The 12,917-nt window shown below is 45.7% G+C and overlaps 1 protein-coding gene across 1 annotated transcript; it reads right to left on the bottom strand.

Moving 5' to 3' along the window:
* Window positions 1–480: 480 nt before the first annotated feature.
* LOC123173020 (uncharacterized) lies at window positions 481–10,249 on the bottom strand. The gene is made up of 3 exons (XM_044589884.1): window positions 8,371–10,249; window positions 8,076–8,264; window positions 481–701 (listed from the first exon to the last, which is right to left on the bottom strand). Exons 1-3 carry the CDS (start codon window positions 10,247–10,249, stop codon window positions 481–483), a joined length of 2,289 nt encoding a protein of 762 aa, XP_044445819.1.
* Between the last annotated feature and the right edge of the window lie 2,668 nt (window positions 10,250–12,917).

The raw sequence follows: 12,917 nt of genomic DNA, 5'->3' as shown, positions 1-12,917 counted from the left end.
AATCACAAGTTTCAAAAAAGAAAAACATGTTGCGCTGCAAAGAAAAGCATCTGCAAAAATAAATATATTTTTAATATTTGTTTGTTGGAAGCAAATCACAAGCACTCCCTCCGTCCGGAAATACTCGTCGGAGAAATGGATGTATCTAGACATATTTTAGTTCTAGATACGTTCATTTTTATGCATTTTTCCGACAAGTATTTCCGGACGGAGGGAGTAGTTACTAGGAAACTGATTAGACGTAATTAGTGGGAAAATCCCGTAACAAATGTGGGGCACCCTTTAATGAAGCAATCAAACACACCATGCATGTGGATTGTACCACCATTCACTGGTCTAATTGTAGTTTGATCCCTAGCGGCTCCGATAAATAAATGAGTATAGCACATACTACTACATAATATATGGAGTATTTCTACATCAGGCTTAATAAGGCTCAAGACCTAATTCATACTCGTTCCCTTCTCCAGCTGTTGGAATTCATATTAATTCATACTCATCAGCCTTTTGTTCTTCACAGTACTTCCTCAGATCCTCTGCAAACTGCACGTCTCTCCTAAAATCCAAGATGAAATCTGGGTCCAACAATCCATCCGCGTGCACCGTTCCATAGTCTGTAATATCAATATTACACTCAAGAAGTTCTGATGAATCTGGATACACAATCTTCCTCGCAGACCCCTCTCCATAGTAGCAACGACCTATCACCAAAATCAAAACTGATCATTATGTATCAATCACAACATAACAGCTATTCTTCAAGGTGAAATGTTTGGCAAACCCTGTCTATTTGCATTGGTTTCACTAAGCAGACAATAAAACAATGACTGTTTAACAACCGTTCTTGACACGAAAAGAAAGGTTGGTAGAAGTGTATCCCCAGAACATCTTCAGATGTTAAAATATTTTACACACGTTCAGCAGCACAAGCACAGAAATGTCTTGAGTTCGGTCAGAATTGCTACATTCAAGCCGCACCAATCGGTAGCATGTCATATGCACATGATATGTATCAGGATTCAGAGGTGTGCACAGAAATTTCGCTGGCACTTGTGTATATAAGTATGAGCACATGGCCTTTTAAAAGGAATAAATGGGACCTGACATCGATGCGGATAGGTCCTTGTGTTTGTTTTCTATTCAATGTGTCTATGGCTTCTATTGTAGGAAAGACTGGAGATTGGAGATTACTGTCAACTTGTACATCACCATTCCATATGATAAACAGGTGTGCAATCAGGGCAGGACTGTAAACTGGGTTGCAAATCCGAAAGAATATGCACTCGTCGATCTGGAGAAAGATACTGATATTTCAAAGAGTAAAATGCATCACAAGTCCTAAAACTATTGGGGGAGTGTCAATTTAGTCCTATAACTCCGAAACTGCAGTTTTAGGTCCTAAAACTATTGGAGGTGTGCCAGTTTAGTCCTATAACTTTGAAACTGTAGTTTTTGGTCCCAAAACTATGTAAGTTTGTTCATCTCAGGTCCTAAGCTTGCATGTCAGCATTGACCCACCGCCGTGTCGCTTGGAGATGCGTGAATTGTTGCCACGTTGACCCCATGGACCCACCAGGTTAACTTCCGCGCTGTCCCGCGGCAGTGACTATTTCCCATCTATGGCCATGCTCGTGCCCAAACGACAACATGCACAACCAGCTCTATGGCAAGGGTATCAGGGCAAGGATAATGTCATGAGAGAGAGAGAGAGAGAGAGAGAGGGTGGGATGTCGTCCTCCATCCCGATTGGCTCGGTGTCTCTCCGGCGGCCGCGCCCATGGAGATGGATGTCGTCCTCCATGCCGACTGGCTCGGGATCTCCCAAGCAGCCGTGCCAAAACCTCTTAGCAAGGTTGCCTAGTAGCTCATGGGCACGCGAGTGGAGGGCGTGCACACTGCGACGTTGAAGCATATGAACTACACTTGGGGAAGTAAACACGTATAAACTGCTCTTTTAAAAAAAATGCACCATGGACGTTGGCCATGCAAGCTCAGGACCTGGGATGAACAAACTTGCATAGTTTTGGGACCCAAAACTGCAGTTTCAAAGTTATAGGACTAAATTGACACATCCTCCAACAGTTTGGGACCAAAAACAGATGTTTTGAAGTTATAGGACTAAACTGACACGCCTCCAATAGTTTTAGGACCCAAAGCTGCAGTATCAAAGTTATAGGACTAAACTGACACATCACCAATAGTTTCAAGACTTATGATGCCTTTTACTCTATTTCAAACAGGGCAGCTAGAGGTGTGCTGGAGCCAATGTGGTGGGCTAGGAGAAGCCTGCTGCAGAAGACATCAAGAGGAGGAGATGCCTGGAGCGGACATGGGAGAGGAGGCGATGCTTGCTGGTGGACAAGGGGCCAGAATGGGGAGAAGAACCTGAATCAAACAATTGCAGGGCCATCGTGTTTGCCAAAATAAAAGACCACCCAATGGAATCCTCAGTTTAATCAAATTAAGTATCACGGTTGCCTTCTTGATGTATCTGAATGACCATAAACTAATTATTCCAAATGAACGCTGATCTTAACCTATTACCCTGATGGCTGGTCCACAAGTATGTCGAAAATGGGTGTATGCATAGCCGTTATGTTAGGTTGATGTATCATCTTATATATAGAAAATGGCGTACCCATTAAAATGCAAGGAACAGAATGCTGAAAAGTGAAAAGGCAGTGAATGTGCATGCAAAACATAACTGAAGTGACCATAAAAGAAAGGTGGATGGAGCTCATTCAGACATGAAGTGGACATCAGTGATTAGTCAGGATGAAGGCGGACGCAGACATCCACGAGCCCACGTCGCCCGCGCCGCAAAAAACACCCAAACAGCCTTGCGAATGAGCCGCAAAAATGAAGCGGACTTGTCCTGCCTAGCCTGCTTGGCCTGCATAGCCTGCTAACGGGAGGAAATCCCAACGAAGCAACAATGCAAGCCAGCCGATAGGGCACACCGCCGTTCGCCACAGCCAGGCCGGCGTCCCGCTCGTCTCCGCATGCGCTCTCCGCCGGCGCCAACCCTGCTCCCTGCTCGTCCCCGCCCGTTGAGCAAGATGTCCGGTGCTGCGGTGGACGAGCACAAGAAGTCGGCGGAGGAGGACAAGAATCCGACGAGAGATGATGAGAAGGTACAGCTCTGATCCTCTCTCCCACCTATGCTTAGTGTGATTTACTATCAGTATGCTCTGATTCAATGTGATGTGCTCAGTTCTTTCCAAATAGTGTTGATTCTTCAATGAAGCCACTAGAGTACTTTGATAACATAAATAAGAAATAGCCTCTCTCTTAGAAAAAATAGGATAAAATCCCTAATAGAAGGCTGGAACTTAGAAGGCTGTCAATTCCTACTGTCAGTAATTGCGGCCTTAGAACATCCACCATTCCTACTGTCAGTTTACTTAGAAGACTGGAACTTATTAATGCACTTCAGTTGCAGCTAGCAACCAAGAACCTGAGAATGGAAATAAACTGCAGATTGTTGGCACGGAATAAGGGTGAAAAAGATCGGATAATTTCCGTCTGAATCCGGTTTCGAATCCAGATTTACAGGATATGGGACAAGGATTTACCTATCCGGTCGGATACGGAACCGGATATCGGATACCAAAACCGAATTCGGAATAGGATATGCTACACAATTACACACGATCAACACATGTCACTATACAGCTCGAGTCTAAGCCTGTAATGGAAGTATGGAACCCATTTGTTTTGGAATCACTTGCGTGTGAGGCATCATCTTCAAGTGCAACGATAATTCAGCAAGTGTAGGCCATTGGCTATATATGGCCGGCGGAGGACCAGGACTAAATTTATGTTTTGTTTTGGAATGGCTAGATGGAACTGTTAGCTGTATTAATGCTTTGATGTATCATTTGTTGCTGTTTTTGTCCGATTATTTTTTTCCGCTTCCAGTCCGCCGCCGCTCCATAACCATACCGTGTCTGTTTCCGCTATTATCCGGCGTATTCCATATTCGTTTCCGTAACTGCATCACTTTTGAATCCAAAGAAAAATGTGGAATAGGATACGGTATGGGCATTATCTGTCCAAATCCAAACGGTTTCACCCTTAGCTCATATTAATAAACTGCAGCGCACTTCAATAAACTGACTGCATATTGAGCACTCTCTTATTAGTATTAAGCTGCAGCACACTTTAATAGACTGACTGTACATGTGGTTTCTTACGTTAATATGCCGCAAAACACTCAGATTGATGTCTCATTACTGTCAAGTTGAACATATAGTACAGCTACAGCCCCTCTAAAATTCGTCCTTTATTTTTTGAGTATATACCATGTTTCATATTCGCTCAGAGTGATACGGGAGAGCTGCAGCTGCAGCAGCTGTATGGCGGAAGGTAAGGACTGTGGCAATCACATAAAGAAGGGCCAGGTCTGCTTGTCTCATGATTTTGCATCTTAGTATTTGTTCTCTCCTAGTTATGAATGTTTCTTTTTCTGCTCTAAGTCAAACTAAACCAATGTTATTCTGCTTTAGATTTCTTCTCAGGATACTCTCAAGACCAAGGAAGACAGGAAGAATGGAAAGAAAAAGAGGGAAGAACTGCAGCAGCAGCTGGACACAGTCACTGAGAAGACCCACCTGGGGATTGATGGCTTCATGCTGAGCCAGAAGAGAAGAATAATGGAAAGAAAAAGAAGAGGGAAGAGCCGCAACATCAGCTGGATGGCGCTGCTGAAAAGACCAAGCTGGGGTTGATGCAGAGCCGGAAGGCGAGGACTGCAAGACCAAGAAAAAGAGGAAGAATGAAAAGAAAAGGAAGAGGCGGGAGATTCAGCTACAAGAAGAAAGGGCAAACAGGATCAACACAGATCTAGAACAGAAGAAAATAGAAGATAAATGGGAGAGGAAAGAAAAAATGAGGGCAAAAAATGGAAAATGATAAAGGACATAAAAAAAGAAACAGTGGAGTCATGAGCTTGCCAACAACAAAAATTGTGAGATTTCCGCATAAACAGTGGCGTCTGAGTTGGCATTCAGGTGGAATGGTCATTAGCGACCATAGAACCAGGCTGAAGAGCGACAATTTGGAGGCGTTGAGTTGCCTCCAGGATTGGTTAAAATCTGCTGATTGAATCCTTCAGACCTATACCTACCACTAAAATTGACGACGGAGATTGCTTGATAAGTTGACAATAAGCAAGTCTCCATTCCTGCACATTGTGACATTTACTTTCTTAAGGAATGCTTTTTGTCCCACATGCCTACAAACAACCTAGCAGCTGTTCTACCAAGCAAGCAAATGCAACGAAGGAAACACCATCTCTTCTTTGTCACAGTCGAAGGGGAGTGCATGGTCGTTAGGGCATCATTACACAACTGCCTGCGGTACGTTTTTCCTACACAACTGCCTCTGTAGCAAACATTCTCAGATGTGAATACAGACGCGGCAGGGGCAGAAGATGACGACGATGCACTGCTAATATTAAACTCGGTATGGGTAAGCTGATTTTCATACTAAAGAAGCATTCTTGCGGCTGTAACAAGTAACACTACCTGAGACAGTACGTGTTTATTCTTGTCACATTCTAAATTCTGAAGAGACCTACTACTATGCACATAGACGTATGTGTACTTGATAGTTTTATATACTGCAAGGAGTTGTTTGTATATACTGTAGTTTATGTACTTTACATGATACATGGTTTCCTTTTTACCGGAATGGTTTATACAACAACTTTAGATTAAAACTTTCACATGATCTGCTGTGTGCAGAATCAAGAAGCAGAGAGGAAGATCTGTCAAGAAAAGAGGATGCCACAATGAAGTTGGTACTGTACTTTAGCTAATCAGAATTATGATGTATGCTTATTATGCTGAAATATTGAAGTTGGTACTATACTTTAGCTAATCAGAACTCCTGAAGGGGCATGAGACTCTTTTGTATTACCATTACTCTGAATTGTTGGAAGGAACCTGAACCTTAGTTGGCAAGAAATTCCCTTTTATTTTTGCAGCTAATAGGCAAGGAATTCAGACAGGAGTAGTAGTACTATTTAGTTGTCAGATGTGTGATGAACATGATTAGCAAAATATATGCAAACAAGTGTGAAGTACAGTCTGAAGAAGTTGACAAGTGTATGCATCAATCTAATTCCAAAAATATTCTTTTTAAAAGGAAGACAAGGCTCGTGTCATGTGCTTATTATGCTAAAATGTACTTTGGTCTTTGGCTATTAACCTGTACAAGCTATGCATGTTTACATTATCTGAAAGCCCTAGTTCAGTACAAGAGCCAGCATGTTTACATGAGCTAGCAACATATTTCTAAGTCTGGGCGTCCAACAGCAGTGTCCGCATAGCACCAGCAGCCAGTATGAAAAGCTGGCGTGAACCAGCCTGAGTGCATGTACAACAATCAGTGGTACGGAAAGCAGCAGCTGCATCTGTCTGCTGGACAATAGCAGGCAGACGCGGCTGATACTAATCCTGCGATTAGCTAATGCCGAACATTGTGGACAGGCCGCAGGCGTGTCCAATTGCATCCTGAGTGATAAGTGCTGCATAGGTAGACAGACATACTCTAGGGTCAATGATTCAAGTAGGTAAAATACCAGAACCTGATCATAGTGCACAATCTAGACGATGGTGTGAAGTGAAATGTGACACAACCCAGGGTTTATGCAAAATATGACAACCAAAGTGACCAGAGAAGGTTGAGTGGAAGGTGGTGATAGAGAGGCATGTTCATAGGGTAAATAAGAAGCTGGATTTCTTTGTGAATGAGCTGGTGGCTGAGCACCTGACACTGATGAATGCCCTGCTGGTGCCTGAGCACTTGCACTGATGGATGGCCTGTTGGTGGCATTGCAGAAGGGCATACTGAAGATCTACTACGCTTTCACTAATTCAAAGAAACTATACTTTCAGGCAAGAGTTTCTAATGTTTGAAGTGGATGTTTTGCCCATATGTTTGTCTATACCAGTTCATATAATTGATACATCATGATTCGTTCCAGTCGGCCCCATGATTAATGATTTCTCATTCAGACTGTGTTTGCCAAAATAAATAAATAAAACACTCAATGGACTCTACAATTTAATCAAATCAAGTGCCGTGGTTGCCTTCTTGAGGTATATTCACAGGACAATGCATACCATGCTTGGAAAACTCAGTTTTTTGACTGAAAATCTGAATGACCATAACTCTGTTTTTGAGTCGCCGACTAATCGCCGACTAATCGCCGAGTCGTCGCCGCGTGGCTGGCTCGCGCAGGCGACTTGACTCAGGGAGCGAGTCGCGCGACTCGCGTGGCTCGCCGGCGACTTGGTGCGATCAGTCGCGCGACTCGCTCGCTTGCTGGCTTGAGTGGCTTGCTGCTGATGTATATGTGGGGACTGGGGAAGGAGGAGGACTGAAGGAAAGAGAGCGCAGGGTGGGCTCTATATGTGCCCTGCTTAGATGTAGTATATGAAAGAGAGCGCAGGGTGGGCTCTATATGTGCTCTGCTTAGATGTAGTATATTTTCTCTGCTGTATATGTGCTCTGCTGCTGCTGTATATCTATGTTCTCTGCTGCTCTATGTACTGTTGTGCCATGGCGACTTGGGGTGACTAATCAAGCCAAGTCGCTGACTCAAGCCAGCAAGCCACTAGCCGCAGCCTCGGAGCCTTGGCTTGACTTGGCGACTCAAAAACCTTGGACCATAAACTAGTTATTCCAAACAAACACTGGTCTCTCATGGCCGATTCACAAGCATGTCGAAAATGGGTGTATACATAGCCGTTAAGTTGTTGTATCATCTCAATCTCATATATGAAAAATGGCGTAGAATTAAAATGCGAGGAACAGGCTGCTGAAAAGAGAAAATCCGGTGCATGCAGTGCCCTATATAAGGTCTTCTGTATGGAAGCTATAGTAGAATATTTTAATGTTTCTCTCTTTGATTGGACGAAACGACAAAGCATCGTAAGATTGAAAAGACGAATGGGCCTTAATGGAAATCAAAAGGCTTTTCGATGAAACATAAAATTAAAAATCCTTTCGTTAATGTTTCAAACCTACATGGCTGCTCATGCTAACTGGAAGGAGTGGGGACTTACCAGTAGATGTCAGGGGTAGAGGGCAGCAGAAATTTGGTTTTGGCGGGTCAGGAAATGACTCATTTATTTCGGCAAAGAAGAGTTGGTTATCAGATTCAGAAGCAGCCACAAAATTAACATGATAGGAAAGCCTGTCTAGGGATCTGGGAGCCGCCACCAAACCACAGATAACACTTGGCTCATATTTTGGTTCCAAAAACAAGAAACAGCAAAGGTCAAATGAGGCACCTGAAAGAGATATGTTAAGAATGTAGTATGTACCCAAGAAAGAAACAATGGACACAAACAAAGCCATGTACCAGAGGATGCTCAAAGGCATATTTCTTCAGCACTTGCGCAAGCTCAGCGCGGATGAATAACTTCATCTCGTTATAACATGACCTCTTTTGTAGCAGAGTCTCCTTAGCCTCGTTGCACAGTTCAGCCGCATTGGAAGATACGGGAGCCACCAACAGCAGTGCACTTTGTTTGAGAGTGGATATTATTTCCCCAAGAGACTCAAAGGAGATCCTGCCATCGGCGCTAGTGGCCAGCAAGAGCCGCAGGTCAATGAGCCTGTCAGGCGCCAGGGAAGCGAAGAATGATCCCAGCTCAGCATGTTGTGGGTGTCGAGCGGCTGCGGCTGCGTCAGTAAACTGCAGCGAGGTGTGCGTCTCCTGGGACAGGTCACAGCGTTTGCAGGAGAGGTGCTCCATCGCCCGCTGCGTCGAGCATTGGGACTCGGAGCTTGCTCGGACGAGGGCAGTGAGGCCTTCCAAGGAACGGACCTCCACACGAAGCATAGAGAGGGTGTCGAGGATGTCATACACCTCTACTTTGTAGTCAGCTGACGATGGGAGCGGGCGCAGTATGTGGTGGCAAATGGAGTTGATGATGATGTTGGAGACAGGGTCCATGGGGCCATAGCAGTGGCCAGCGAATAGGATGTGGGGGATGAGGTGGAGCCACGTAGAGGGCAGCATGGCGAAGACTTTGAGATAGAAGCCGTGGATCATGTCGTGGAGCCTCATCCTGAGAGACCCAGTGTATTCGCAGGCATCGCCAGAACAGATCATGACCGCAGAGCCGAAGTGTGCTTTGGCGGTTTTCACGACCTTCTGCAAACAGGATGAGATCATGGATCTGTGCTCGTGAGGAGACCGCAGGGCCGCGAAGTGGTCTCCATGACGCTCGACATTGATGGTGAACATTTTGAAGCCAATGGAGCTTGTGGTGTTGGAAATGTCTAGTCTCCCTTCATCGGCCTTGAGGTCCCGACAGTAGACAAGTAGCTCTCTTCCGCTTGGCCGCAAGCTGAACTGAAGATCCAAGGGGGCACCGACCTGGTATCGCAGCAAATCCATGATGGCAATGACATCATCGACGCTGAGCTTGCGCCCTCCCTTCTCGAGCAAGGGGGCGGAGTCGCGGAGGCACTGTTTGGGCAGGGGCGACGCCTGGAGCCGCACCAGGTCATCAGGCGCAGGGTGCCGCCGCCCACAGCTTGCGGCGTACTTGAAGGCGGCTTGGGTCCTTTCAGAGGCAGGGTCGGGAGGTGAAACAGCAGCAGCGTGTAGATCGTGCTCGACCAGCTGGACTGCGAGGGCGAGATCAGCGCGTGCCCAGTGGAGGTAGCGGGTGGCCTGTTCTTCGCTGAGGCATCCGAAGGAGCCAACCATGAATCTGATGAGAGCCTGGCGGGACGCCCCAGCAATAGAGTACCATGTAGCCCTGCGGGTGGACGACCCACAGGTAACCCTGCCGGAGGATGGCAAAACCCAGCTGGTGTTCCAGCTGCTGTAGTCACTGGGTTGCACCCTGCCGGCGGCCAGCCTCTTGGACCTCCTCCTGTCGGGCTTTGCCATGTCCCCGAAGTCGCGCGGGAGGAGGGCGACGGTGTTGAGGATGATGTTGGTGACGGGGTCGAGGAGGCCGAGGCAGAGGCCGCCTTCGCGCATGGATACGGCCAACTGGTCGGCGGCTTCCACCGGCATGTCATGGACGGGCAGCCGGCCGAAAGCCTCCTCGTGCAAGTCGAGGAGGAGCTCCAGGAGATCGGCGTCCAAATTCGATTTGTCCAAGGGGGGAGCGTCGCACTCGCTGAACAAGCACGAGAACAGACCCCTGCGCTCTCCTGGATCTGACGGCATCGGCTGCGATTCCTGGTGTCCGGCGGCAGCCGAGGGCCACGGCATCGGCCTCACTTTCTGCGGTTGGGCGGCGGCGGATCTAGGGTTCGGTGGCGTGGGATTACAGCACAAGACGATTGAGAGACTGCCGGTGGAGAAAGACTACAACGCAACGCGTCTGGTATGGGCACATAGGACACAACGCGTCTGGTATGAGCCAGAATCTTCTTTTCTTCTTTTCTTTTTTTTCTTTTTTCTATATCTATATTTAGCTATCTATCTACTTTTTTCAGGGTAATATCTATCTACTCTGTTTCTAAATATAGGGTGTATAGTTTTTGACATGAAAATTAAAAAACATATGTGGACGGAAAATTTCACAAGTTTTGGACGAGATTATACCTGACTAGTTGACATGAGAAAATAGAGAAGCTTGCCTTATATAAGGAAATGTTATCAAATCCCTAAAAAAAACTATCTAAACGAGTGGTGAAACGCAATACACCTTATATTTCGGATTTTTTCTCAAAAATATATACACCTTATATCAAGGAACGAAAGGAGTATTAAACAAGCAAACATTTTCTTTTCTAACTGCACCCCGCTCAGTGTACACATAATAATCCGGAGTAATTAGAGCCACATGATCGAATCCACTCATTTAGGTCTAACCATAAAGAAAACAATAATCCTCATTAAAAATGTGTTTAGCAATTTTAAAGGGCGGACGAAAACTCTGCCATCCGCTTGCCCGCATCAGTTTAGGTACGAGGAAAAATGGCACAATATACGGAAACAACAGGACCGGGGCGGCGGCACATCTTGGGGAATCAGGGAGGAGAAGGATAGGCTTGGCGGCGGCTGAGGAGGTGCTCGTCGACGCGCAGGGTTGGATCGGGGCGCTTCCCCGCGGGCCGCGGCTGTCCTCGCGAAGCCACCTATCCAAAAGCAACGCTGCTTCCCGCCGCCATCCGAGGCGACGCCGCCTGCCCTCCTACCCACGAGCCGCTGCCGGATGGAGGCCACAATTTCGTCGAGGTCGTTGCTGCCTTCGGCATTCGGGGTGTGTCATGGAGATCGAGGCGAGCATGAGGATTTGTGGCCACCGCCATGGTCACCGTACCCCATCGTAGGGCATGGAGCACGCCGTCGACCTATAGCTCGTGGAGATCACCGTTGCTCTGCAGGTCGTTGGGTGACCGGACCTTGCCGATGTGGCCCTCCCCGACGACCTTCTCTTCGCCCGGTTGGCTGGCATGGATCTCGCCACGGCTACCCTAAGCTTCTCTGCCTCGAGCTCGATGGTCAGCCACCATGGATCCACCAGCTGGAGGGTCACGCGACCCAGCCGTCCTCCCATGCTGCAGCGGCTAGAAGGCGACATGGCTCTTTGTACACGAAGAGTGGAGTTCAGTCAAGCACTCCCTCCATCCCATAATATAATAACGTTTTTAACACTAGCATAGTGTCAAAAACATTCTTATATTCTGGGCAGAGGGAGTATATACTTGGCCTCTACTGCTGATCCATGTACATGGAGAAGAACAGACAACCGCTCATTCATGCTTCGTTCCACTCCTTTGCGCTACATTACTGGAGGTGACATTTTCCAATCTCTCTATATTGTAACACGCCTGCTGCCTGCACAGTTAATGGATTTTCTTAAAATTTATCGCTGGTTAGTGCTTTGTTGCAATTGTTCACCCGGGATTCTTATATACTTAGCTTTGATATTCCGTTTTTTCTGGCACATAGAAATAAGAGTATTGTCCAGGTTAGGGATTCAATTGAGGAAAAAGCGAGCAAGTAATTTTTTATTGCAAGAAATACAATTTAAGCTATTGATGTTTCTTCCGTATCAGTTATTGCATTATATTAGACTGTCCATCTTCTCATTTTCATTGCCACGCTATTAAATTTTGATATGCCTTTTTTTCATTCCAAATTAAATCAACATCTATGGAATTTATATGATAACTACTTTGTTCTCTATGTTTCGGTCTACTCAGGAAAGAAGAAATGTCCGAAGAATGACCAATGCGGGTTATTACATGATTTGGATGTATGGTTAATTATACACTTACATTTTTTAGTTTGTCCCGCTCATGGACACTGCTTTATTGATCATTGACTTATGGATTTTTGCTGCATGTAGGTGCAATGTTTTTGAAAGTAAAGGTTTCAAGCATGGTTCACTTTTAACTGGCGGTAATGCTCTCGACAGTCATATCCTGATATGAGATTGCTATCTTTTAAATTTAACTTATGTTTCTTTATGATTGCCCTCTCACCCCTTTTGCATTTGGATGTCAAAACTTTGTGCGTTGTTCATTTCAGTTATGCGACTACTTTTCTTATGGATCTTAGATGAACTCAAGGGCTATTGTTTCGAACAAAGTTGGTCACTTGTTTCTTTGGAAATTATGTTGTTGCATAGTATCATACCTGCTCCAAAGGAACGAAGGTAGTATGGTAGTATAAATAAATAGGGTTGTATTATTTTTCCCTTTTATCCGCTTGATAATTACGATAGAATTATTGCATGAAGCTGTGTGCGCATACAATATGTAACCAAATTCACTAGATTCAAGCCTTGCTTCTTCACTTGGAAGCAAGTCTTCATCTTCGGAAGGGATTATCCGCGGTGCCTAGGAAATTCAAAGGACATTTTAATGGTCCGTTAACTAAACAGATGGTGATCCAGAAAAAATATATGAGGTTGATACTAGCCATA

This window comes from Triticum aestivum, unplaced genomic scaffold, assembly GCF_018294505.1.
Source record: "Triticum aestivum cultivar Chinese Spring unplaced genomic scaffold, IWGSC CS RefSeq v2.1 scaffold98769, whole genome shotgun sequence".
In the NCBI taxonomy this organism is placed as follows: domain Eukaryota; kingdom Viridiplantae; phylum Streptophyta; class Magnoliopsida; order Poales; family Poaceae; genus Triticum; species Triticum aestivum.
Note: the sequence above shows the minus strand (reverse complement) of the source record. Positions and strands in the feature narration are given on the sequence as shown.